Source organism: Aulonocara sp. 'chitande type north' Nkhata Bay, linkage group LG12, assembly GCF_057382095.1.
Source record: "Aulonocara sp. 'chitande type north' Nkhata Bay isolate Kocher_YH1m ecotype deep benthic linkage group LG12, A_spYH_male_GT1.1, whole genome shotgun sequence".
In the NCBI taxonomy this organism is placed as follows: Eukaryota; Metazoa; Chordata; class Actinopteri; order Cichliformes; family Cichlidae; genus Aulonocara; species Aulonocara sp. 'chitande type north' Nkhata Bay.
Genome location: NC_141355.1, coordinates 37,054,977 through 37,082,508, shown reverse-complemented (window position 1 = coordinate 37,082,508; position 27,532 = coordinate 37,054,977). Strand labels below are relative to the sequence as shown.

The 27,532-nt window shown below is 38.8% G+C and overlaps 1 protein-coding gene across 4 annotated transcripts in view; it reads right to left on the bottom strand.

Moving 5' to 3' along the window:
* cfap299 (cilia and flagella associated protein 299) overlaps positions 1–27,532 on the bottom strand; it is a 93,783-nt gene that overhangs the window by 58,211 nt on the left and 8,040 nt on the right. For all 4 annotated transcript variants that reach the window (XR_015131922.1, XM_086315466.1, XM_086315467.1 and 1 more), the window contains exon 3: positions 15,884–15,974. Coding sequence is in view for 3 of the 4 variants with exons in the window: in XM_086315466.1 (XP_086171592.1) it covers positions 15,884–15,974 (91 nt within the window). In the remaining variant the exon portion in view is untranslated. The remainder of the gene's footprint in view (positions 1–15,883; positions 15,975–27,532) is intronic.

Here is a 27,532-nt window from a genome sequence, read left to right as displayed (position 1 = left end):
ACAATTACTGGAGAAGAAAATGTAGTGCTACCACCAGCACATTTAAAAACAACTAAACAAAGTGTAGAGGCATACCACATAATCAAATCATATTACAGTGACATATATGTCACTGAATACAGACATATGTCTCTCAACCTGCACGGCACTATAAATAAGCTTGACGCCACAATTGCAAAACTGCACCTCTGTTCTGCAGATTGTCTGCTGAAGATGCACAAATTCACAATAATATTGATGATAATAAACTTCATTTAAAACGTACCTTCAAATAGCAAAGTGTATCACTTCAAACACTGAAACAAACCACACTAAAATATTTAAGACAAGCTAAATGTCTTGATGCGTGCTTAATCATCCATGTAAGGAAATCCCAAAAAGTTTCTGTTCATCTGGACGTAACGTTTTCAGTGGGATGAAACGTTTTGTCACTCATCCAAGTGACATCTTCAGTCTCTCCCACTGAAAACGCTACGTTTAGACCAGGGGTGTTGAACTCCAGGCCTCAAGGGCCGGTGTCCTGCAGGTTTTAGATGTGTCCTTGATCCTCCTCAATATGTCTTGAAGTTCTCCAGAGATCTGTAAATGAACTAATCATTTGATTCAGGTGTGTTGACCCAGGGTGATATCTAAAACCTGAAGGACACCAGCCTTTGATGAACAGAATCAACTTTTTGGAAAGATAATCTAAAGGTGAAACAACATTAAGGAAAATCTAAAAAACAGATCAACTGAAATTGGTTGGAAGAGAAGGTAACTGCGTGGTTTGATCTTAAGTTGAATTTGCTGGAACAGTGATTCCTGGGAAGATTGGCAACTCTCTTGAACTTTTTTTCACTTGTGAATAGTCTTTTTCGCTCTACAATGATGGACTTCATATTCCTTGGAAATGGCCTTACAAGCCTTACCAGATGGATGGGCACAACAGCTGCTTCTCTAAGGTAACTGCTGCATTCTGACGCACACCTGAACGCTTCACTCCAGAAAACTCTGCACGTGAACCTGCCTGCTACCTACCATCTTATTTCCAATGGAAGCAGAGTGTACTTAGTTTTTCACAGGGCTGCAGAAACTCCAGTAAAATCTTTTTTTTCTTCATGTCACTACTCTGTGACACACCAAGTTCTAAAAAGGAAAAGAAAATGCTTTAATTTGAGACTATTACATTAAGAGTAGCCACTCCAAAGCATTCAAAATAAATGACAAACAAGTCTTCGGAGCTCGTTATCTTGAATCAGATAAATGGGTTACATATCGCTTTTCGGACAAATAAGGGTGTATACTTATTTCACTCTTGTTTACCTTCCAACCAGACTCATTAATGCAAATACATCTATCAGTCTTAGCACCTATTTTTAAATACAGCAGCTTAAAGTGTCAGATAATTCTTAACCATGATATACATTTTATTTTTCATTTTATCCACTTGGTCTAAAGCCTTGTGTAATTAATGTGACTCACCATAACACTATGTTCTTTGCGTGAGTCTTTTCTGCCTAGTGTTAATGTTTCGAGTTGTTCATAAAATAATTTCTTAACCCGATGGCAAAGAAAAAGGTTAAGTAATATAGCTGAATGCACTTTGAATTAAAACAGATGTCGACAACAGATACCCCATGTTTAAAAGGAGGTGATTTAAATATAATTAACTTAAACCTCCAGATTTTGTAAATATATTCTAACCATCTGCATTTCTCTCTGGCAAGAGCATCATACACATGTAATATGTATTACAATGACATGAAAATATGCTGAGAATTTGGCCTGTAAGACTTTTAGGAGCTCAAAAGTAAAAACATGAGCTCAATTCTTTGGTATTTCAGTGGGAATGTGTGCAGGAAACAGAGAGACACACTGATATTGACCCAATGAGAAACTGTCCATCGGGAGCAGCTGAGATCTCAAGATACGAATCAATAACACTCCTGGACTTGATTCTAGATGGCAGGGAGCGATGAGACAGTTACTGAACCAAAGACTAAGGGAGAAGGTACAGGGGCTGAAGTGTGCACTGGACACCTCTGCAAGACATGTGCACTATGCTAGGAGAGCAGGAGAGCAGGAGAGATGCCATCTAATATTTACTCAGGTGGAATAATACAAAGCCAAAGCTGTACAGTGTGTAGTCATAAAACAAAGAAGATTCTGAAAAATGTGCTCCATATATTGCTAAGAGGAGATAAGCTTTAGCTTAAGTCCCAGATTGTGTATCAATGTTTGGGCCATAAATGGATTCCTTTAACACTTTCTGGGCTACCTTATTAGTCAAAAAGATTAGCTAGGGAATACTGGAAGTCCCTAAAGGATCAAATGTAAAACTGTTCGCACACCAAGTGTGATTTTCTTTTTTTAAATATCTAAGTGTAAAATTATAATATACCAGCATTTCTAGACATACTGACCACTGAAACAGTAAGTCACGTTTAACCACGCATTCATACAGTGCTTTATTCTATATAGTTATCTCCCTCACATTCAAAACCACCAGTTAATGAACCATATCTAGACACAAGAACTATGCATGAAACATAGTCGTAGACTTTGTCTGAAAAGCAAAGCTGTTGGTATAAATGCATTGAACACCGTTTAGTGCCACCACTACACGTTTCCTTATGAGTTTTTCCTATTTTCCTATCATTTTCATATTCAAGTCTTTTAGAATGTGTCATGTTTATTTTACAAAATATGGTCCCTAGAAGTGTCTATAAAGGCTATAAAGCAAGATATACTTTAAGACTACCCAATAAACTACAAAAAAAAAATTAAAATCGTTTTTGTTTTTTTAACATATATTTCTAGTTAGAGAAATTTAACAGGCTTATCCCTCAAAACTGTAAATACCAAAAAATTGCACAAAATAGTTTCCCACCACAGGAAATTTATTTTAAGTGTCTTCATAGTTTTATTTTTGAAATACACCAATTTTTATACATTGCAGGAAAAACGAAAATAAATATTATAGTGCAAATTTGCAAAAAAAAACCAGCATATGCATCAAAATAAACTATTTCCAGCAGTGCAATATGAGTCCTAAGCATCCCAGAAACGAAACAGAAAGTCAAAAAGTCAAAAATAACTTTTAAAAACACCAGTATAGGCTCATAAGGCCCTGATGGTAAAAAAAAACAAAAAAAAACTACATTTCCGCATAATGACGTCACTCCCGGTTTTGGGCAGGTAATGGCGGACATGCGATAGTTCACGCTGATGGACGTAGGAAGTGTTACAAACAGCTGATCGGATCGGCAAAGCGTGTTTCTGGAATATTATGTGTTTTTTAGTGCTTTTTATGCAGTTCTTGCAAAGCTATATGTGGAGGGAAACCGTGACCTAGGACAAGCTGATGGTATAAGATGTAAGTACAACTCCTCCGGTTTCATATGCAAAAAAAATTATTGCGCTAGCTTACGTGGTTGCAGTGCTACCGGGATTTAAAAATAGTTATGCAAAATGGAGCGGCCGGCTTTAAAGGGTTAAACATTCCTCAGTTTTCCAATCAGATCCATCACTCCCTCTTCAAAACATCAAGAAAGAGAGAAACTGTCCATCGGCAGCAGCTGATCTCTCAAGATACAAATCAAAAAGACTCCAGGACTTGCTCCTAGATGGCAGGGAGCAACGAGCTACTGGACCCAAGAGTAAGCCAGAAGGTACAGGGGCTGAAGCATGCACTGCACACCTCTGGAAGACATGTGCACATAACTGATGTTATGTCAGTTATGTTTTCCTAAAATGATACAAAGTAATCGTACTATCAAGGATTTTTTTCAAAGCTTGCTCGTGTTGGAATAGTAGGTGGAGCTTACAACTGTCACACAACTTTACCGTGAGGACTCCAACATTTTATCATCTACTGACCAAAATCCAGCTTATTTCCAAACGGTCATTTGAGATGGTTTGGAGTGCAAATCATTTTCTGCCTGGCTCTCATCATTTCCTCGTGGTTGCTAAAGCCTGTTTTAACTGACTGACATTTAATTTTGAATGAACAAAAGTGACATTCTGTGGTTCCAGTCCATCACACTTGTATCCTATGGATTTCAATAATCATACTTTTAGAATTACATCAAACTTTCTCTGAACCAAAGCAGGTGAAATGATGAATAGACTGGCTAATGTCACCAGACACCACTGTAATTTTGCCTCTTGTGTTTTAGAACAGGTGAGTCGTTTTTTTTAGATCGGGAATTGTAAATTTTCATCTTTTCACGACTGAAAAACATTATCCACATTGCTCCTTGATCACTGATGCTTTCCATTTTTCATGAAAGTGTCTTTCTGGATTATTGGAATAGTTCAGATTCAGACATGTTGACACAGTAGTAAAAAAATTACTTAAAGATTGGTGCCAGAAGTTGAGTTCAGACTGTGAGTCACCTTTGGCTTAGATCCCGAACAGGAGGCCAGGAAGAAGATGGGCGCAGATGCAAGCTGTAATAGTCTAATCACTGTTTTGTTGGAAAATCCAAAGGGATGATGTAAGAGATATGGGATGGAGAGGAAATGTAAACAGGGGCTAAATATACAGCTGCATTGTCATCGCAATTAAACTAAATATTTTGTTATTTCAGAATGAACGTGACTGAGAGTATAGATTTAAGGCAAGGTGTTTTCTGCTGCACTTAAACGCGTCTTGCTGATTTAAAGGTATTTTAGTGACTATATTTCAGAGCATAACAGGTTTATTAAAGGCCCTGCATCACAAAGTGTTGATTTTAAGCCCAAGGAGTCTTAAGAAAACCTGCCTGCGCTGCAGCAGGTGCACATTCCTCCAGGGACAAGCCAGGAACCTTGAGGTAGTATTTAACGCAGATGTTTGACCCTACTTAAGATGTTAGCCCTCTATCTTCATAATACATGGTTGGGAGTTCGAGTAAAAAACATACCAAGGTTCATGAAAATGATAACAAGACAGTAAATAATGATAGATCACAATTACTTCAAGCTTGTGCAAGAGAAACTTGTGATGCCACAAGAACTATTATCCATCGATCCATACATCCATCTTCTGCTGCTTATCTGGGGCCGGGTCACGGGGGCACGCGCCTAAGCAGAGAAGCCATGACCTCCCTCTCTCCCTAGCCACCTCCTCCAGCTTGTCCAGGGGAATGTCAAGGTGTTCACAGGCCAGCCGAGAGATACAATCTCTCCAGTATGTCCTGGTTCTGCCCTGGGGCTCCTGCCAGTGGGACATGCCCGCAACACCTCGTGGAACGGTCCTATTTTAATAAATGTCTCATGTAAACTCAACTCAACTTCAGGTTGCTCATAAAGTCCCCCTCAATGATCACCAATACCATTGGTTAGGATCTGATTAGAGAGAGAGAAACAATAATGTGATTCTAAGCCACTTCACCACACCTACATTAGGAAACATCCAGGGGGCATCCTGCCTGAGTCACCTCAGCTATCTCCTTTTGATATGAAGAGGTTGTGGCTCTACTCTGAGCTCCTCTCAAATGACTGAACTCCTCATCTTACCTTTAAGTATGAGCCCAGACACTCTATGGAGGAAGCTCATGTCTGCTGCTTGAATCTGACGCTTTTTCACTTTCTGTGAACTTGTATCCAATGTTTTAAAAAAGGCAAAGAATACATTTTGCTTATATTACCAGCAGCAATTGTTAAACGGTTAACCGAGCCAAATGTCTTCCTCCAATAACACACCAAACACCACATAAAAATAATGGATAGTAAGTACTGATTGATGGTTTTGGTGGAAACATTTGCCGTCATAACTTAAACTTCAGACTTTGTGAAATATACAAAATAGAGGAAGCTGGTGTATTTACAGTTGGTGTCCTGATTTAAGAGATATTTATACAAGATAAAACACAAGACCTAAAGAAAACCAAGCAATCCTTTCAATTATCAGCCTTCGAATAACTCTTTAACTGTGTCCAAATATGTGTGCCGTTGAAGACAAAGTGATATCATATTTTCTTCAGGCACCCAGATGGTGTGTACTTAATGCAAGACTTCCTCGGATACCAAGTAGACAGCTTAAGATGACTCTCAATCTTCCCAGTGGCAAATGTTTTTTTAATGATGATGGTCCACAGCCCACATGTGATCCCAGTGTATCTGAAAAGAATATCAACTTTAACGCACGCAAAAAAGGGAAAAAATTCAGAGAGATTAGATTAAGTGTATCCGTTTTCATTTGCTCTGAAATTGGTCCAGGGGCCCCAATTTTGGGGTGATGTTGTCTCTGGACAATAGCAGCTGTTCACAGAATGCAGGGGGAACAGGAGAAATCATTACAGTGGGGCTCATCCAGGCTTTCAGTGGCAAAACAGAGAGGCGAGCCAATATAAGTGCCACTTGCATTCTTGTACAGATCTGATGTGCGATGTGATGTTTGATTTAATGGGTAAACAAGCCTTTCATCCACCCTGAAACAGCTTCCAAATGGCCCATGGCATGTTCTCGTTGGATTTGGCTTTTGCAAGTTCAACCAACTAATTGTGCTTTCATTCAAGGAACTATTTCCTGTCAAAAGCTTTCCTCTCTTAGAGGAGAGCCTGTCCAAATAATTAAAATATGCATGATTCAGATCAATCTAGAGCTGGGCGATATGAGATTTTTTCATATCACGATATGTTTTTTTCATTTCAGGCGATAACGATATCTATCACGATATAAGCCAAATAACTATATTTGTAAGATTTAAATGTGCCGTTGCTCACAAGTAAAATGTGAAATAATCAGCAGCTTGTTTTTATTTAAATATTTATTTCCCATAATAAGTTCAACAGGGTAGATGTACTTAAGGAACATGAGACTTTTTCAGATAAATAAAGGCAAATATTGCAAACTACACAAAAGGCAGCCGCTAAAGCGTTTAAGTTTCAAAATAGAACAAACGAAACAGACTAAATTGTCAATTCCACTTAGAAACAAAATATTAATTCTAAAAATAAATCTTAGTTTGTTTTACAGAAGAACAGACAAAACTGACTAACTTTTGTCAATATCAAATAAACTGAGAACTAAAAGGAAATTCTCAATCTCTCCTTGTTGTATAGCTGAGCTTTTCAAACAGTTTTAACAGTTACTTTAGTCTGACAAAAGCCGAATGACGAATTAGCGCTTCCAGTCAGAGACTGAGGCTACGTCCACACGTACACGGGTATTTTTGAAAACGGAGATTTTCCGTTTTCGTTTTAAAAAATAATCCCGTCCACACATAAAGGCAGAAATGAAGGAAAACGCTGCTATGAACATGCCAAAGCAGCAGGTGGCGCTAGATTCCTAACCGTGCCGAAATGTTGGCCAATCAGAAGTCTAGAAGCCTCGGTGGGAAAAAGTAAACAAAGCTGGGGCATAGAAGCAGAACCGAGTCGTAAGTGTGGACGGACAGTAACTGTGTGTATATGTAAGCATTTAAACACTGCAGAGAGTACAATTAACAGTAACAGTATTGTAGAAATTCATTTCACCGAAACAATAACGTGGCGCACAGTGTGACGCATGCACCAGTTTATTGTATTTCCAGACTTGCTTTCGGCACAATTTACAGTGCACGCTACTCTGTTTTTTGTCAGACTTGAAGTAGCCGAAATACCTTCACACTACGGAACTTCTATGGCTCTTCCGTTCGACAATCTCTCCGGCATTGGAACCATCATCTGTTTTCTCTTCGGTCACGCTCGGTTGATTTTTCTAGTCGGCACACTCATTTCCTCCATTACCCGCTGGCTGCTTCCCAAACAAACACACGTGCGGCTTGGCACTTGTGCTGTACGTAACAAGTCACGCGACGTGACGCTGCGGCTGTGATTGGTTCGGCTCTGCGCTACTTAATTTGGATTGGCTGACCTTTAAAAAAAAAAAAAAAAGAGGACAAGAGCGGCGAGGTCTATCGCGATAGCTTAATTTCTCTATCGAGTAAAAGTTATATCGCGATACATATCGTTATCGTTCTATCGCCCAGCTCTAGATCAATCTATTATTAGCATCGTTTGATTGCCATTTATCAAACGCTCTAAAAGATTATTGCATAAAACATGAGGCCAGTTTGATCTTTAGTTTCCAAATTCCTTTCTATATCCCCCAGTGGCAGATACAATGCATTGAGAGACAGGGCACAGCTGCCATGTTGGCTGCACAGACTAACATAATACATAATGCTCTGGCTATCCATTTTCTTTTTATAGACTAAGACACTAGCCATGAAATCCATGTCTTGTAATCAGCCAAGAGTAATATTTCACAGTTAAATGTTATGCTTTTCCTCAAGACCTGCAACTGTGAGAAAGTGTAGCCCCAGCAAAACTGGAGAGAAGAAAAAAGGAGAAGGTGCGTGAAGTAAGAGCTAATGAATAAATAACTTTTCTGCGTGATTTGGGGTATATCATATAGAGATTTCTGTGTGTCTCTCAGGTAAAATCAAGCCGTGGAACTAAAAAGAAAATAGATCCTGATTAGGTGATTCTCAAATATCACAATGGTTGCTTTTCCAGACAAAATGTCCTCTTTGTCCACTTGATAGATGGTTGCAAACTGCTGAGGCCTTATCCCCACCTCTCCACAACTCTGTGACCATTCAAGTCAAGGTCATATGATAGCCCTGCAGGACTCTTTCCTTTCTAAAGGCTGTCCACCTTGGTCCTGCTGCTTTGAAATCAAACTTGCCATTGTTATTTTTACTGCCCATGACAAGGACAAAGGGACTGGGCAGCAGGGACACACACACGGCTTGAAATGCAATAGGGCTGGGAATTCCTCTTTAATTTCAATGCTATACTTGATCTCTGGGCTGCATGACTGACCACCTTATTATCTATAGCGACAGGAGCTTATCAATACAGAACTCGCTGGGCCCACAGACCAAAGACAAACACTTCCTTTATGCAGGATGTACCCTCGGGGCATGAGACACGCCGCGCAGGCCAACCAGCTGAATTCCACAACTGAAAGGGTGGGAGACTGAAAATAATTTCTAAACAGCCAAATTAGTCTAACAAAAAAGTAAAATAAATCGGATAACATAAAAAAAAACAAAAAAAAAAAACAAAAAAAAAACCCAGAACATAAGCTGAGAAATGTTTTACTCTTTCTCGAGAGCTGAGTTTTCATGGATAATTGATTTTCAACCAATAATTGTCCATTATTCAACAGCAGAATAACTGTATGTATTGGCAGGATATGATTTTAAGACATATATGTATGGTTAAACCTCTGCAAACACACCAGACTAAAGGAAGCCAAACATGTGAGAGGTTTGAAAAGACGAGTACACTGAGTACACTGGAAAAAAATACCCACGTCTTTGTGACCTTCTTGCAATTTTCTTTTAAAATAGAGAATAATAATAAAACAAAACAAAAAACAAAGATATTAGTGCCAATTCTTAAACCACTCAGTCATCCAGTAAAAGCTGGTTTGTCGTTACGCAGTTTGAGGCAACATTAGCAAATATTAGAATTGGAAACTGGATCTAATTTGAGGGATGATCATAGGTGACAAGCAGGCAGTGTTTAGTATGCAAATTCAGCTCCTAACAGTTTTCTCACTTTTTTGCAAGTCCTTACACAAGACACTGACTTCTGTGACAGCCTTGCTGCTTGGAAATGATCTGAGAGCAAACATACCTTACACTCTGATTGTGAGGCATTTTGCCCAATGCATTCTTGAATGAAGCTGCCTGCTGTTACGGAGTGACTGATGGCTTTACTAAAAGTATAAGAAATACATGTAATTGCTTCTTAAAGGCGGTGGGTGTTTACTTTCAGGGTATATTATGTTCTGCAGTCACTTGAAGACATTTTTGTAACTGAATAAGTGATTCATCACCATTTGATGACAGTATATTATGTTACTCAGTAGCAAACTACATGTTGAGCATGTCATATCTTTGTAATGTGCAGCACTATTCTATATCAACCTGTCAGTTCTGTTTTAATATTTGTGGCCTGTTTGACAGAGTGCCTTTTAAAGGATGATAAAGTAAAATTACTCCTGTTTTGGTATTTTTCTCCGTGATAAACACTGCTCACCTGCTTCACCATTACTGTTTTAGACATGCTAGGCACAGGTTTAGCCATCAAATGTAACAGCTAAACAAGTTTTAATCAAATCTGCTGTGTGAAGAATTAATTTAATAAACTGCTACATGGTTTAAGGCGAATTTTAATCGCATGATTTATGTTCACTGGCAGTATTTTGTGTACCGCGTCTTATTTTCTTGTACAAATTCAAAAGCCCCCAAAAGAAGTGGGGGCAAAGTTTTGTGTGCTGTATCACGATACACAGAAGTTCCATCATACTGCAGGAACTACTTTAATTTGCACACAGTGCATCTGCAAGCCACCTTGCAACTTATTCAATTCATAAACTATTGGCTATATAAAATAATCTACTTTTGAATATAGTGGTCCTAAATAACAAAGAAGAGAGATTTTAAGTTTAATTAATACTAAACATTTCAAAACGTTCTGGATACAGCCAGGACTGGATTCACCCAGCAAACAAAGGTGGTCGACAGTCGAACTGACTTTTCTTTCTTTTGGAATAGAGTGAAACATGAAAACTGAACAGAAGTCAAAGTTAAATGAATTAACAGGAATAACTGGCACGACAACAGGAGGTAGGATGGGGTGGGAATGTGTGGGTTGGCAGGTTTGACTTTAACAGCAGGGGAGTGTGGTGGTGGGGGTGTTAGGAGGATAATCAGGAGTAACTTCCCATTCAGAGCAGACAAACAAGGGGAAACATTCGTAAACTTTTTTGTTTTTTAATGAATTCACAACCACAATTTAACTGAGGTCTGATTTTCCGGGACAAAACCATAAAAAGCTTCATGTTGTGCTCGCGTTGCCACAGGTTAATGTTAATTAACGATAAATGTTGTTACTAAATGTTTTACAAAAACAATGTTACCACTTAACACTCTCCACTCAAATATTAAAATGTAATGTATTTGACCATAGCTTGACAATTTTTTCTTATTTAATCTTTATTAGTCTATAACATAATCTTTGTCACAGCCTTGGCTAAATAGCCCTGTGAAGTGTCAATCATTTCCCTGCTTCATATATAACAGAATTGTGCTCTTCCATAGGTAATGTTAGATTGGCTGTGAAATTGCAACATCAGAGCCTTTCAACAAACAGCTGAAGACAAACAGGGAGCAGGGTGGGTGGTGGCAGCACACCTTAAGTTTCAAATGTGAACCTCGCAACAATGGACACCCTCAGGCATCCTGTGCAGGTGTGACCTGGATTTGATAAAACCCTTAACTTCTTACCCAGTGCAAATAAAGTCAGAGCTGCCCAGGTGCAGCTTTTGTTTGTGTCTAACTTTTGGCAGTGCAGCAGCTTTCGCAACAGAGTCTGGGAACCAATAGCACAACAAAGGCAAGGCACTGAAAGCCTTATAGGTTCATTGGATCAGACGGCTAGCAAAGGGCTCCTTCTGCTGACTACAACCTGAACACTTATGAAGCAACTAAATTTAAAAAATACATTAAAGTCAACACTGTGAATACTAAATAGGTCACGCTCCTGGAGGGGTGCAGTGACACAGCACACAAAGGAAAGATGAGTTCTTTTCATCAACAGTCATGTCTGCTATCAATCTTTTTTAACACCATTGTTAGGGCAAGGACAGAGGAGACAGAATAACCCAACATGTGAATTAATTGACAGGTGTAATTTCAATCTTAAAAGTTGAAAGGCTGAGTGTGACAATAAAAGAAAGACAAAGGAGTGACCCCGTTGACAAATCAGACAAGAGATGACAATGAATGTGTCATGCATCTAAAGGAAAAGCTATTACTCTGCTTTCTTGTCCATTGTGTGGTTTTTCTCCTCACAGCCTTTCAGTGATGAAATCCTTTATGAGAAATTTGGTAGGTGAAACTTGAGACACCAGATGGATTTACAAGAAAAACCATAAAAACTTCCACATTGCATCATACAGATAAGGTCATTTGATCATTTAATTTCAATTCAATTCAAATGTGATAGTTTTTAAGCAACAAACTTAACCCTGTGGATTTGACCAAGAAGAAAGGCTGGGAGTGTTTGAGTGTGTCTGTGTTTAATTGTGGGTCTTTTAAAGCATGCACCACACTTAAAATTAAATGCTTCAAATAATAATAATGTGCAAACACAAAGAAAAAAGAAAGGAAAAAGTAAAAACACATGTTGGACGAGAACTGCTTTGCATTAGAGCACAGTAAGAAAATGAAGACACGAGGACCTGGAATGCATTGGAGGGACTGATCTTCAGGTTTGAGGTGCGTAGCAGGTAGGAAGCTTAAATCTAGTCCTTCCAAAAGCTAACTTTAAACAGTGTGAGAGACATTTTATGATGCCGGGTGGTCTTACTATCGAACCTTATCGAAGACAAACAGGTGTAGTTTTACACTTTCACTGAAGGGACTTTAGGTGTAACTGAGAGAAGAGGAAAGAAATTTAAACTGAGCCCAAATTTTTCATGCAGCATGACTGTATTTGTGTCTTTTCGGGGGGGTTTGCACATGTTAGTATGGAAATACAGCATGTGTGGTATTTATGAATAACACTGGGATCAGCGCTCACTAACAGATTACAGCGAATGTATTATAAACAATACATATGGTACAATACCAGTCTGAAGCTATGTATGGAACTGGCCTCAACATATGTTTTACTCTGTGTCGACACATGTGCAAATGTTGTCTCTGGAACACATCTGTGTAATGTAAATATACCAATGAGGTCAAGCTTCGTCAAACTGCATTAAGATGACCTGTTACATAAACAGTTTCAAAGAGGAGGAGTATTAAGCGCACCAATGTGGGTTCAATTTTAAGCAGAAAAGAGCTGAAAGGAAAATAAACATCTTCCCAATCCAATTTTTCAGCAAAGGGAACTCTTAAAAGGTGAAAAATAAGAAGAGGTGGGAAAATATGTCAGCAAAACAGAGGTAGGGATGTAAACTGTAACGGTTTGCTTGTTTTTATTGTGACTCTGTTTTCTGCATGCAGGAAGAAATAATACATTTTCACTGGATGTTTCTGTGAAAGAAAAAAGTTGGCTTAAGTTATTAAGGGATAAAAGAAAGGGGAGTGGGGGCTTTTACATGGTAGGGTTTACTCTGTTAACAACCAGCAGGGAAGCTTTTGGTGTTACTACTCCTACTCCCCTCCATGCACTTCATGTGATCTCATAATTGCAAAGCCCACAGGGGCAGGTAAATGGAGGTCAAACAAAACTCCTTTTTGTTACTCCAGCATCTTGGAAGTGAATCGTTTGAAGTCTATCAACACTAACACTCCCTGCAGAACAATGCAGTGTACATGCCCTCAAATGGTCCACATTCCTTTCATCATATAAGTAAAGACTGAGAATTATGTTAAAAGTAACTGTTTGCAATGAAAATAGTCAGCTTCATGGTCACGAGCTGAAATCTTTCCCTAGTGCATCTAGGTTTAATTAAGCATACAGGTTTTGCCTGTGATCCAAAAACATCTCACTCAACAGCTACGTCTGAGACTGGACAGATGGGTAAGTAAAACCCAGAAATAAGCAAGTCCTGCCACTTAGAAACCATCTTGGTAACACAGTAACACTTCCAGATAGTTATTTGGGCAGTTATTTTGAAGGCTCAGTCAAAATAATGCATCCAAAGAACAGTTATGTATTAGGATATGAAAGAATATACTGAGAGGAGAAAAACAAATGCAAGAAACCAATGAAGTTCGGTATAAAAAATTAAAACTGGGTTTTTGAACACAGTTTAGTGAACTTTTTTTTTTTTAAACAGAAACACCAGAGACTATAGAAATAAAATATCATTGTCGTCTTCAGATTCTGGTTTAGAACCAGACTCTCTAAGCAGGACAATTGCAAAAATGTGATAATGGGATTTGAAATTTATAAACAAAAAACAATGCAGGTAGTTTCAATTCAATAACGGCATCGCAACCTACCAAGAGCAGCACAAATCAGTGGATCGAAAAGTAGGAAACCTTTTAGGGGAGGGAGCAAGTATTGTACTAATCAAAATAACTCTTTGTAAGCTCAGGGTTTACAGATATGTTTCAGTCTGTACACAGCACAGCAATTCAGACTGAATAGAGGCAGCTATAGAAGAATGCATTTTTGATATAAGGGGAAATTCACAAAATATTATTAACAACCTTGACAGCACTGTTTAATCAGAAGACGAGCATTACTGCCCATATGGAAAAGATCTATATAAATCTTATAAAGTTTGTATCTGTCTTGTGTGAAACTTGTATGAAAAGCATATAAGAGTGAAAACAGATATAAGATCCCTTGAAAAATTATATAATGAAACTTGTATGTTTTGGATACTTACTAAAACAATGTATGAAAGTAATGAGGAAGTGGCCACTTTCATGAGTAATCACATATAAGTTTTTACTATTTCTTTTCCATATGGGTGAGGACCAGAAATATGTGGGGCTCAGCTCTAAACATTCACGCTGAATACAAAGTCACAGCGCTGAACCATCCATGGCTACATTAGGCCTAAATAGGAAGTGCTTGTTTCTGAATTACATTCAGTACAATTTAAATACTTTCCTTCCCACATTTTGCACTGTGAAAGAGAAACATTTAGCAACTTAATCTCTTCAACCACGATTCCCCAGAAAAGATGTGTGAAAAAGATGCAGACGCCATGAGACAACCTTTCATATGAATTCCAAAAATCCAACTCAAACTACCCCTAACCCTATGTGAGTCACCCAAAGACCTGCTGGATTGACGTTAGAAGTACACGATCACAATAAAGTTAACAAAGTGCTTCCCAACTTGAGAAATTTGACCTTCGGCACAAAACAAGAATGCAGTTTTATGACTCTTCAACTGAAGGCCTTCATTTCCATCGCATTTGACTAACAATACATCTGGGCCTTAAACTCGGTGTGATTAGTACACATAAAGTAACAATGAATCTTGGAAGTGAATCGTTTGAAGTCTATCAACACTAACACTCCCTGCAGAACAATGCAGTGTACATGCCCTCAAATGGTCCACATTCCTTTCATCATATAAGTAAAGACTGAGAATTATGTTAAAAGTAACTGTTTGCAATGAAAATAGTCAGCTTCATGGTCACGAGCTGAAATCTTTCCCTAGTGCATCTAGGTTTAATTAAGCATACAGGTTTTGCCTGTGATCCAAAAACATCTCACTCAACAGCTACGTCTGAGACTGGACAGATGGGTAAGTAAAACCCAGAAATAAGCAAGTCCTGCCACTTAGAAACCATCTTGGTAACACAGTAACACTTCCAGATAGTTATTTGGGCAGTTATTTTGAAGGCTCAGTCTAAATGAATATGGACCAATGCATCCAAAGAACAGTTATGTATTAGGATATGAAAGAATATACTGAGAGGAGAAAAACAAATGCAAGAAACCAATTATCTCGGGATAATCTTTACAGGTGAAAGGTTCTCCAAGGTCCACTTTAGTCCAAGACTAAATTTACTGGTTATCTGCAAAAGGACATTAAAACAGCAGGTCTGGGTAGGGCTTCGCTCACTTCACTAGCAAGACTAATCATTCCATTTTATTGTGCAATGCCAGATGAAATACTGAGCTGAGCGTGTTCCCCTAAAAGTTTATATAACTTCAAGTCGGCACCACAGCCCCACAGGTGAGGCCCCCTTAGAAACGATCTTAGTGGTTCAACCCAAAAAGCAAACTTGGGACCAGGTAGTTTGAGTTTTTGTAAACAAAGTTTTATGGATCAGAAACTGGTAGGCAGCCGGGTCTCATGGTATTTGGGAAGGAACTGGGGAGGGCATTTCCACTCAACTTGACACAGTATGGATTTTGTTCCCATCCTAATGGAATTGCAGAAATATTTGAGGGGAATCCCATTACGTAGCAATTGGAGTGCTGTAATAATGTACTCACAGTCATTTTCCCACTGCGGTTGGCCTCCTCTCGCTCTGCCAGGGCTTTCAGGAAGTTATCTTTGAGTTCTTTTCCTGCACTTGCCAGTGTCCTGGAAAAGACAACACTCAAACGGTTTGAAATGTTTCTCTTAACCTGAAAAAAAGTCACATGAAGCCTTAAAGGTTCTTAATGGAAGCTTTTCACCTTCGTGTTGCTACAGGGCAGTCTGACCCCCTTCTGCTCTAACATGAGCAAATAATCAAACATTATAAAGAAAAAGTGAATTAAAAATTGGCCATTGATTTGTTTTTTATCTCCTTTGACACTGTAGAAGAGAGATATTTCCGCTCTCTGTCTGCATGACTTTCCTTTCAATTTGCAAGTATAATCCCGCAGACTCAAGCCAGCATCTAGTATGTCATCCACAGCACTTCACCAAAGCTTATCTAGCTCTGAGAACGCTTCCACATATAAATTCTTAACGGAAGGTATCAAATTAAGTTGTTAATAAGTAGGGGTTTTTATTCTAAAATACATCTTAAATGTACAAAAATCAGCAGAACGTTCCAGCAAGATGCTATTAATCATATCTGAGTTCAATGACTTTTTACTTTTTACACTTAGGCCAGCCTGTTTCCATGGAGACTTGTTTCTGGCGCACACAAACGTATCCACACCTGAAAAAACACTGGCACTAATATTTGAACAGTTAACACTGCAGTATGAGCAGCAGAACTTTGGCACGCATCCAGAAGCGACTGTGCAAAACATTCATCAGACCCACACCAAGTTAACATCTTAAAGGCAGTAAACAGGCCATTGGTGACTTCTCAGTTGTGGTAAAACATGAAGAAGAAAGAATGTAAATTTTAAAAAAAAAAAAAAGAAGAAGCAGAACAGCCTTTAAATAAGCTACAATAAAGTAGAACGTGCAACTCCGGTGTTACTTCAGCTTTCTGGAACAGTGATGAACACAAACAAAATCTGAAATTCTCGACAGATTTCCCATGAGTGCATTATGCCCAATTTTTCAAGTAGTGTTGAGTTAAGTATTTCACTTATAACGTGGAACTGAACTATGAAGATTTTTAATATTTTTTCACCTAAATTCAACTTTATATTTATGCAGTTTCATCTTCATTTGTAATGATATCATCAAAGCCCATTTCCCAACAGTGCATTGTGGGACAAATTGATCCATTAAAAATGGTCGTTAATCAACTCAGAAAATATTTAGTTAAACAGACCAAACAAACTGTTCTTTCTTCTTTAGTTAGTTAAACAGACCAAAGTAAGCTTTTTTGCCATTATTTTTTAGTTATTTTTTATTTTTTTGCAAGGAGTGAAAGTATTTGGACGAGATGGCGGCGCGCTAACGCCATACGGATTGGTTAGCAAATCTGAATTTATAAATGGAATGGGTTGAATGCACAGACGCACATGCTAACCATTGCTAAGTAACTCACTAATAAAATGGCAGAATTTCACTCACTTGGAGTGAGCAGAACTTCTTGGATGGTCTGTACCATGTAGCTATATGTATTTTTGTGGGTTTGATTTTATTAGTTCCACTGAGACTTAATGTCTCATTTACAAGAGAGACCTAGGCAAACATATTAGGATTACAACAATAAAAGAAACATTTGTTTCCGTGTTCTGCTACTGGAAACTGAATTTCCCGGAGGAATCTACCTGAGCGATTAATAAAGTTCTATCTATTAAAATAACTAAAAATAATACCTGGGTGTTATTTTCAATTCTTTGATATTAGTGCTTATATGGGTGTCAAGTTTTAGATCCAACAGAAAATTCTTACTAATCTGCACCGAACCACCTCTTGACATGGGCTCATCAACCAATTTGGAACTTTTAACCAAGACTGGATATTTAGAAAATACTTCCAGTCAACAGTTACTCAGTGTCAAAATGTTTTCTGGGCACTTGTGCGCTATATTTTATCTGTGATGTGAGCTGGTCTTCATTTTGCCGAAGCAGCACCTTTAACTTGATTTGGATCTTGGGAAAGCAGACAAAGGCACATCTCATTCTGCTGGTTATCTGTGCTGGTGTGGCCGAAAAACGTGCTATGAGCACGGAGAGAATTACCTGGTTGTGAGGAATAGATTTCAAACCACAGCGTCAGCATGAAATTTGGGACACAAAGGCAGATGTTTGCCTTCTGTGTGAATAAAAATTGCTAAAAAACCTCAAAGGGGACACTCACCAAATTTAAATTAGGTATAATTTTTACTTTTGTAGGAGGAGTCACTGAATCTTTCTCAACTAAGGATCTGACTGAATATGCGGTCAATTCTTTTAGTAGGTATATTTGACACATAACAGAACCAAACAGTGTACTGAGGTTCAGTACTTGGATCTTTACAGGCAATGTGAAAGGAAGTAATGATCCCAAACGTTCCTGCAGACACCTGTGAGTTGGTAATAAATCTGTTTCTTCCATCTTGAATCCAGTTCTGTCTGCTTCACTGTCCAAAGAGCAGACAGGTTCAGTTATATTCTACATTAATGGCTCCTCAAATTCACTTTCCATTCCCAAAGCACTTTAAGAAAGCCTTAACATCCACAACAAGCACAGACAAACAGGCAGTTTCTGCTCTTAGATTAACTTGACATTACAGTAAAACAGAACAGAATCTAAATGTTTAACTTTACTAGAATTTGGACCAAGATTGTAATTTATACTAGTCATTTGGCCAGTACCCCATAATGAAAGTCTTAGAGGAATCACACAGTGGTAAAAGTGCATGGACAGCACATACTTGGAGGCTAGAAGCTCACTTCATCTTCTGAGTGAGTGAAGGATTGCTGCTGGGTCATGGGGACTGAGGCCCCAAAGTAAACACAGGTGTTGCGGAGGCAAGTGACTGGGGTTACCCCATCCAGTAGCTAAAGCAACACACACAGTCACGGAGACTTCAGTAAGTAAGACTTCAGTAAAGCATATGGACCGGACCGCTGAGATTTTGAGTTTCCTGTCAATTAACAAATTTCTTATCAAGCCTCATTTAGGAATAACAAGAATTTCACTATTAAATGATGCTGATTAGTGGCTAATGACTAGGCATTACTCTCACAGTGATCCACCCATGTGCCCCCAGTGTCTTGTTTTTGGATTGTGGTCATGCAGGTGGTCCATGGAATTCAAAGAAAAGAAATGAGGGAGGAGGTGAGCAGTTATTATCTGGCTTTGTGAAAAAAATAAATCTGTCTAAGAGCATTTGTACGGCAGATATGAAATTACTTTTGCAAAGAATATGTGTTGGTGTGCCAGTTCAAAGGGGGAAAGGCTAGAAAACATCATAAATCTAATTTTGGACGCTATGCAAGTGTCAGCGTATCTGCGTCTTTAACACTTGGACAGTTTTTCCTGAGTTGGGATTTCAAAATCTTTTAAGACCTTGCTCGCCAAAACGAAAACACTACTTTGCTTGTACAAATTTTCCTAACAAGAACTCTTATTATTAAAAAGACACCGATTAAACGGGGCTGGATTAAAACACTGCAGGGGGCTGGGTTAGTGGTGGTGCGGTTTAAGGTACCAGTGAGACAACGAAATATGATCCAGGAAGTCCAGTTGAAGTAGTGGCCTTAGCGGCGTTAAAAGGCTTATCGGATGCCAAACACTGCACAGCAGTGTGTAATGCCCACAGTCGGGACTTTACAACTTTGACCATTTTACAGTTGTAACTTTATCTCTTGTTAGGAAAACAGCTCAAGCCATCTACCAATTCTATGCACTTAATATTATTATATATACCTGAATGAATTTAACTGTGCACAAGTCTTTTAGATGGCATTGCAGTTTTGTTTTATTCTTTATTTTTGTAACCTGGCACGGCTGGTGTAGCTGGCTTGATGACACAAGTGTGCAGTCACGTTGATCTTTACCACCATTCCAATGACATGTCTGTGCAAGAGCTCACTGCTAGCGTTCTTTCTTTGTATTTTTTTTAATGAGCCTTTTGCATCAAAGATTGATAAACATTTTTTGAAGTTCATTTAGTTGTGGTTCTGACACTGAAATGCTAGTTTGTAAGTCCATTTAAATAAGTGAGAAAGTAGCTAAAACAGTATGCAGTAGAAAATGCATATGTGGGCAAAAATGTTTTGTTTTTTTTAAATAGCTAGCAATCCTAAAGCATGAAACAGAAAGAAAAACACATCCAGAGCGAATATCGTGCAACACTACCTACTGACAGCATCTCATAACAACCACACCCTCCAGATGTTGCATTGCAGTGTTCAGTAAAAGCAACGACAACACCTGCCATGAAGTTAACAGGGTTTCCTGTTAACTTGACTGCAACTCAATAAATTATGAAATACATGAAAATATGACACAATCAGAAACTCAACAAAAACTCCTGGTCGCTGTGTTACAAACTGGAGTTTATGTAATGTTTAGTTCACCTCTGCTGGGGGTGAACAGCTGTTACTGCATAACCAATATCTTCCAAGTGTGTTTATATATGTGTAAACACACCACTGCACTGCATACCAAAACCCAGACGGCTTCTTCCTGAGCTGCAAGGTTCTTAAACTGTTGTTTTTACACTATTTATTCTCATTAGTATACACTGACTAATCTTATTGGATGCACTGGAGAATTCATGTTTTCATATTTCTAATATCTTTTTGGAAAGAGCATTTGATTATGTATACTGTTTGATTGTACAAAAACAAATCTGACAGTCCATGTTGTTTGTTAAAACAACAGAAAACAGTCGGATCTTATTCTGTCATCCCGTAATTCTGTATTTTCTGGAGCTTTGTCAGCTGCATTACAATTATAGATTCTTATATATAATTTCTCATACAGCTTGGCCTTAGCAAACAAACAGCACCTGGAACCCAAAAACTGGAAAATACACACATACGTAAATCAGCAATGTTCTTATAGTGTGAGTGTGAATGTGAGAGAAAGAGAGAGAGAGTGTGAGTCTATGTATGTCTTTGTCACAAATGTACTTGATAAGGGTGGGAGCCTGCCCCCAAACCCAAGGCCAGAGGCAGACAGAGATGGAAACAGGACAACCACGCCAACCACAGCCCCCAGGAGTACCAAAGACCTGAGACCACACATCCGTGCGTTCATCCAAGCAAGAGAAGGAGGTAGGCCCCAGATGGGGAGCCCAAGGCCAAAGGGTGAGAGTCCTAGAGAACCAGAGGCAACGGGCTCCCTGGTACGATTCAAGGGCCCCAGGTGCCCAAGAACCACACAGCACCCGGCAGAGAACCCCCCCCCCCCCGCCTTAATGGGCCAGTTACGTACCCCGGAACCAACAAGCATCTGTATCCGGGGGAGGGGCAGAAAAGTCCAGCAGGGACTATGTCCCACAGGGGCCAAGGCTCAGGAAGCCCCAAACACAAGCCCAGCCATGGACACACGCTCATTCAGTCCACTCACTCACTCTCACTCACCCACTAGAGATACACAGTGAGACTTTTTTTTTTACCACTAAAATATGCTGTAGTTTGGACCACCAAATAATTTAAATAAAAAGGTTCATACCCTGCAAAAAACAAGCAGATACACAAAATTACTGTCAGATTCATGAAGTTGTGCACTGGCCTATTTTGTTCTTTCCACTATACGCAAGCTAGCAAATCAAAACCAACAGGCATCTGCAGTAGCATGAACATGCTACCCATATACTGCCCTGCACCCATTTCTTTATTTAGGAAAACATGTTTACCTCTAGCTCAAGTGGAGAAAATGGTAACAGCATTGTAAGAGAGTACGTCTAATGCAAGAAAACAGCAGAAAGTCTGACAGAAGAAACTTAAATAAGTGGACTTCGGAGCTGACAGGATGAGAAAAAAAACCAAACAAGTTTTCTGGGAAAATAATATACTGTAAGTGATGACATCCACAAATAATTTGTCATTTTTAACAGAAGATACGATAGTTTAAGATAAGACCAAGAATACTGTAACATGCTTAAATTAATTGGTTAAAGCCCATATCTTTCCCTTCAGTATATTTTCTTTACGTCCTATTTTTTAAAATAATGACTCTATTCTTAAAAAAAAACTTTGAATCCTAATTTTTATTGATTTTATAACATTTGTTTTGTTTTATTCTAGGCTTGTGAAATTTTATCACACTCAATAAATTTGATCTACAGCTAACTGTCTTTCATGTGTGAAAAGTTGCTACAGGAAATATTTCCCACCATTGACTGTCATTAAAAAGTTCTTTCTGGAAAAGTGGAGTAGCATTCCACCTTAATTTGGAATCACTGGTTTGCAAATAAATATGCAGCCACTGGACGAGAATTTGATCCAATGACAGGTAACAGATGTGGTGCTATAGAATAATTCCTTATTTTATTCTTAGGAAAGATTAGCAGATTGAAGATTTCATTAGCCTGCAGCTTTCAACAGTGTAACAGATGGGAACTTTCAATAGTACAGTGATTTCTTTAGAAACAACACATACTGTACCAGAATATTTTTCCTCGGCATGATTGGGAAAATGTATCTTATGGAAAATATTATTTTGGGCTGGTGGACGTCAAGGGAAATTCCACACAGCATGACAATTTACTTTATTTTGGGGGGGTTTATAAAATCCTCTGTCACCTCTGATTACAATGAGCTGAATGTATCAGTTACACATGTGGCATACATGATATTATACCTGACTTTTCTTTGTATACTGTGGCCACTTTGGCTTTCGGAGTTGTGGGGGTTACATATTGTGTACCGCCTGCCTAAAAAGTACTTGTTTCTAAATGTGGATCAAAGGAGTCATTGTCATTTCTTTTCAGCGGAGCTCATATTAAGATGTATTCCATTTGGGAAACATACAAAGCAAATCCTCTGTAATCAGTGAAGGATAATGTCCTCCAAACAACAACAGAAAAAGAGTAAGACTACAATGATTCAAATCCATGTTTTGAATTTGAATCCGATGTGTAGATTTAAAGAGAGCAACAGGAAACGTGAAAGTTTTGGAAAATCTACCCAATTGTTAGTCCTAAAATGAGAGGGCGAGCTCTCATCCTTGAATGACTTTCTGCAGTGCACATGTCAGCAATGTGGTTTCTTCCTCATCAGCTTATTAGCTTACACTGTAATCCAAAGCAACACATATGAAATCATTTAAAACTATTTTTCAACCAATTTCAGCTGCTGATTAGTGAAGAATTTCCTTAGCACCAACTTTTTTACAGCAGATTTATGGTCCTGTGTTGGTGTCCATTTGCACTTCTACTGAAACTACCCAAAGAGAAGGATAATAGGAATCACACCAACAAGCAAGTAGACTATTTCTAAGAAACTCTTCGTCTTCTCTGTAACACAACCAACACAAACATAATTAAGAGTAGAACTTCAGCTGCTTGATGCTTTGGCAGTGCCTCCAAGTGGCAGTGGAGAGCTTCAATATGTAGACATGCTAGCACTGACTCAAGCAAAGCAGTGCCACAATGGAGCCTGCAGAGCTCTATTTTTAATTTCTTCTTATTTAGCAGTGTAACTACTCAGGAGCTGGTATTTAAGTTTGCTTATCTTCTAAACTGAATTAAAACAATTAGACACTCCATTAGTCTTTGCTTAAACTGCTAATCCTATGACCCAGACACAAACAAGCTGCGGATGGATAGATGGATGGATGGATGGATGGAAACTAAAGCAATTCCATCAGATCTTGCCTGATGAATCCATAACAATACTCCACCAACTATAGCATACATAAATACTAAGACCTTATGATGTAGAAAACTACTTGTATACATCATTAGGGCCGCTAAGCTATATTATGAGTCAGATATTATGAATCACCAGAGACTGAATCACTGTTTTCTATAGCTTTAAAGCAATTTGTTTGCACAGAATAATAAAAGTATTGTTTTAAATATAACTATATATTTATTTAAGGTAGCTAAACTTTTCCTATGCTTCACTCTATTTTTTAAACTACAACAGCAATGTGTTAGGATATTAAAGTTACAGAATTTAAAATTTGCCGTCATCTCTTTTGCAAATGTTGACATGGACACTAATGGAAATATATGTAAAACACTAAATACTCTCAGAGTATTATTGTTAAAATTTGGCTTGTTTGGAAAACTCCAGGAAAGCAAGCGAGTGACAACACTTTGATGCACTGTGTTACAAGTAGCAGTAAGCAGGTACATCTGTTTTATTAATCATTAATATGATACACGAAAAGAAAATGTGGAAACATTTCGGTCAAATGACAGCTTGTTATTTATTATCTTTTGCACCAGCTGGTTAAAAAGTGGCATATATTTTCATTTGTGAGGTGCATGAAGGGATGTGGTGGCAAGCTTAAGCCTTGCAGGATGTCTGTCTCTGGACAGCTCTTGCAGTGGAGAGCTCCAAATTTACACACCCGTCCAAAATCACAAAGTGCAAGCAAGGCAATTGGCCTGACAGCACATGTAATAGAGACTGCAAAACCTCGTCGCCCAAGGGCCCTCACCAGAGTAGCAGTGGAGGAGAGTGGCGGGGGGTTTGGCTCTCTTAAAAAAAAAAAAGAGAGTTTGGGATCAGCTTTGTGAGGCTTCTCATGTCAGTCACATACACAAACTTATTTTTGCTAAGTATCTGGAGGTTGGATCCGCAGTGAAATGTGCAGTGTGCGTGTTCGTGGCACTGGTTTTACTTGGCACCACAAATGATAGCTCACTTTTAATATAGAGTAGAGAGTTAGAGAGCGCAGAATTCTTGAGGCAGACTGTAAAAACGTAGCAGCACAATGGACAATGAGCGTGGCTGTGGTTTGGACTGTAGGAAGATCGCGGGGAGCCTGATGGAAACCTCGCAGGACTGCCGTGAGCACGCGAGGTCAGGACATATGCTGACATGGACTTCTGAGCCCGAGTCAGAGCCAGAGCGGAGGGAAACCGAGGCCTCACGTCTGTTCAGCAGCGCTCTGCTGCTCCTCTTGTTTGTCTCTGAATTTATGTCAAATGTTAGTCCTGCCTGATGCAAAATGCAACACTAAGACCCCAGACATGGATGTATTCTGCACACATTAAACACAAAGCAGTTTCCAAAGTGCAGCAGGTTGATGATATGAGTACGAATATTTGATAAAGAACACAACACTACATATTCATTAACTGAACTATTTGGATAGGATCTTAAAAGGCCAGCTTCGCTATAATAGTTCCTTTTGGCGTGAACTGGATTAAGAATACAAATTCAGCACAAATGTCTCTCTCCAGAAAGCACACAAAAAAAGTATCTACAAATCTTGTTAGCAGCTTCATGTTGGAGCTTCTTTACTTGCCTTCACATGGTGAGAGGTACAGTAAGGGGTAGGGCTGGGCTATTCATCTGATTTTAATTTAATTAACCATAACTTCCAATATAAAGAAAACAAGGCATTTGGGATAAAAATATTGCTTTTTGCATTCGTTTCCACTGCAAAGCTCTCTTTTATTTCATGTCATAAAATCAAGCACACCCATTTCCTTTACAGAGGAGTGCATTTGCCTCTCCCTAAAAGCCCAACTCAGTCACCAGCACAGAGTTCAAGGAAGCCTACTTTAAAAAGATTTCTACATTTACAAAGAGAAGTTTCTTTTGGAACTTCAATAAGTTGTTGTTCACTATCTTTTTTTCAAAATCTATGAAGCCAGAGATATAAATGAAATAATCTGACAGCCATGCATCGTGGTTAGATCATGTTTACTTCTGCACAGGGACATGTTTGCCATTTAGATCCCTTATATTCAAGATTCAAGTCAGTTATCTCCAAAACTAAGCAACTGACAACCAAATAATCTATATAAATGGAGAAATAACACTACATACCAGAGACAAAATACGTACATTTGATCTTGTGGGAAACTTTCCCTTTAACAAATCTATTTTAACATCAAAAAATGGAACCACCAATCGAAGCCAGGAGACTAAAACTATTTGCAAATTCTGATAACGCCTTTGGTTTCCCCCAAGCCAAACATCCATACAGCTCACTAAGCATCCCATTCATCCAAGTTTCCTTTTCCAAATCACATATTGAATTTCATTTATGTCTGATGAGAGCAGCAGCTCTTTTGTTCAGTCTTTTTTGTGATGTGTTGGCAAAGCCCCCCTCTTTCACAGCCAAGCAGTCAGGAGGAGCCTGTTGTTCTAAAAAATGAGACAGGGCAACAACAGGGCAACATCTGATTAGCATTCACTGCACTATCTCCACTCCCCTGGTATTTTATTACCACAGGTGCAGGGGCATTCATTGATCAGATGCACGCTATAGTTGAGGTTAGGCCTTAATTGAAAACAGCTCTATTTATACACCTGCAGGCACTAAAGGTCTCTAAGAGAGCCCAGGGAGGCTGAAGAGAAGAGAAAGGAAGGGGGGAGAAAACAGAGTAGTGACAGAACTGTGAAAAAAGACATGCCTTGGGAGACATAGGTTAAAGCCTGCAGAGAAGGCAAAAGGCATTCCCAAAACAGCATGGCTACCAAGTGCCATGAGAGAAGCATGCAGGTGCAGAAATCTTTAGGAAAGAACACATGTTTGAAGCAAACAGAAGTGATTTGTTGAAAATACGGAAAAACAATTTCTTTTTCAGCCAACAACTACATTTATTCTGTTTACCGTGCTGCTGCCAGTCTTTGTTGCCAAAGTCGTTTTTCAGAGCCTTGTACTGATTGTGTTCAGCCACATTGCAGGTGGTACTTTGCATCCTGGGGCCCATGTTTTCACAATCTGACCACAACAGGAGGTCAAGGGGTCTGTGTGGTGGAAATCCAATCAGAAAAACCACAGAGGAAAGAGAAATCTGCATTTAGACAGAGAGGGGGACGCAGCTCAGACGTGCAACTTTGATGGGGAAAGTTTGTAAATGATGTACAGCTCTTTTTCTGTCATGTCAAGGTCTTTTACAGGATGTCAAATTTCCAAGTGTGGGAAAGCTATGAAAGCTGTTAATCAGTTCAAAAGACATACGTGAGGGGGCTGAAAAGGTGCTCAGTCAGCTATAGGTTGTTGGCACCGGAGTGGGTCAGACACTGACTAATAAAAGTGTGAGAAAACTTCAAAGACAGCTGATACAGCAGATGATTATTTAAGGATTACATTTAATGCAATAAAATTAACATTAACGTTGCTATAAGCTATCACTGACAGAGAACAGAATCAGATCCCACATGGAGAGTTTTCTTTTTGAAATAATGTAACACGTCTGTTAAATACCTTTGACGGGATTAAAAAAAAAATCATTTGCTAGAGTTAAGTCAGCTCAGAAAAATATGGCATAAAATGTATGAGTGAGGCGTATTTCAGCTATGGCCCATTATTTACAGAGGCAGTTGTGTGTATGTGTGTGTAAAAGTTTGTATTCCATGACCAGTTGGACCAAGTGATTGCTGGAGATTGCAGACAGTCGCTAGTGTGTAACTGATTGCTCAACTTGGTATAAAATGTGCCAAAAACATCATTGCGATTACTTTGGTTGCTAGCATGTTGCTGCAATCACAAGTCTGCCAACACTCGCAAACACCTCGCCAAAAAGTAGTGAAACTTGAAATAGTGTGTTGCAAACCAGAAATTTGAATGCTCACATTTAAAGTAAAAGTTGCACCTACTGAAATATGCTGAATGCAGCAACAACACATTTGGTGTAAGACAACTTTGAAAGTAAATGTTTGCATACTGCATCA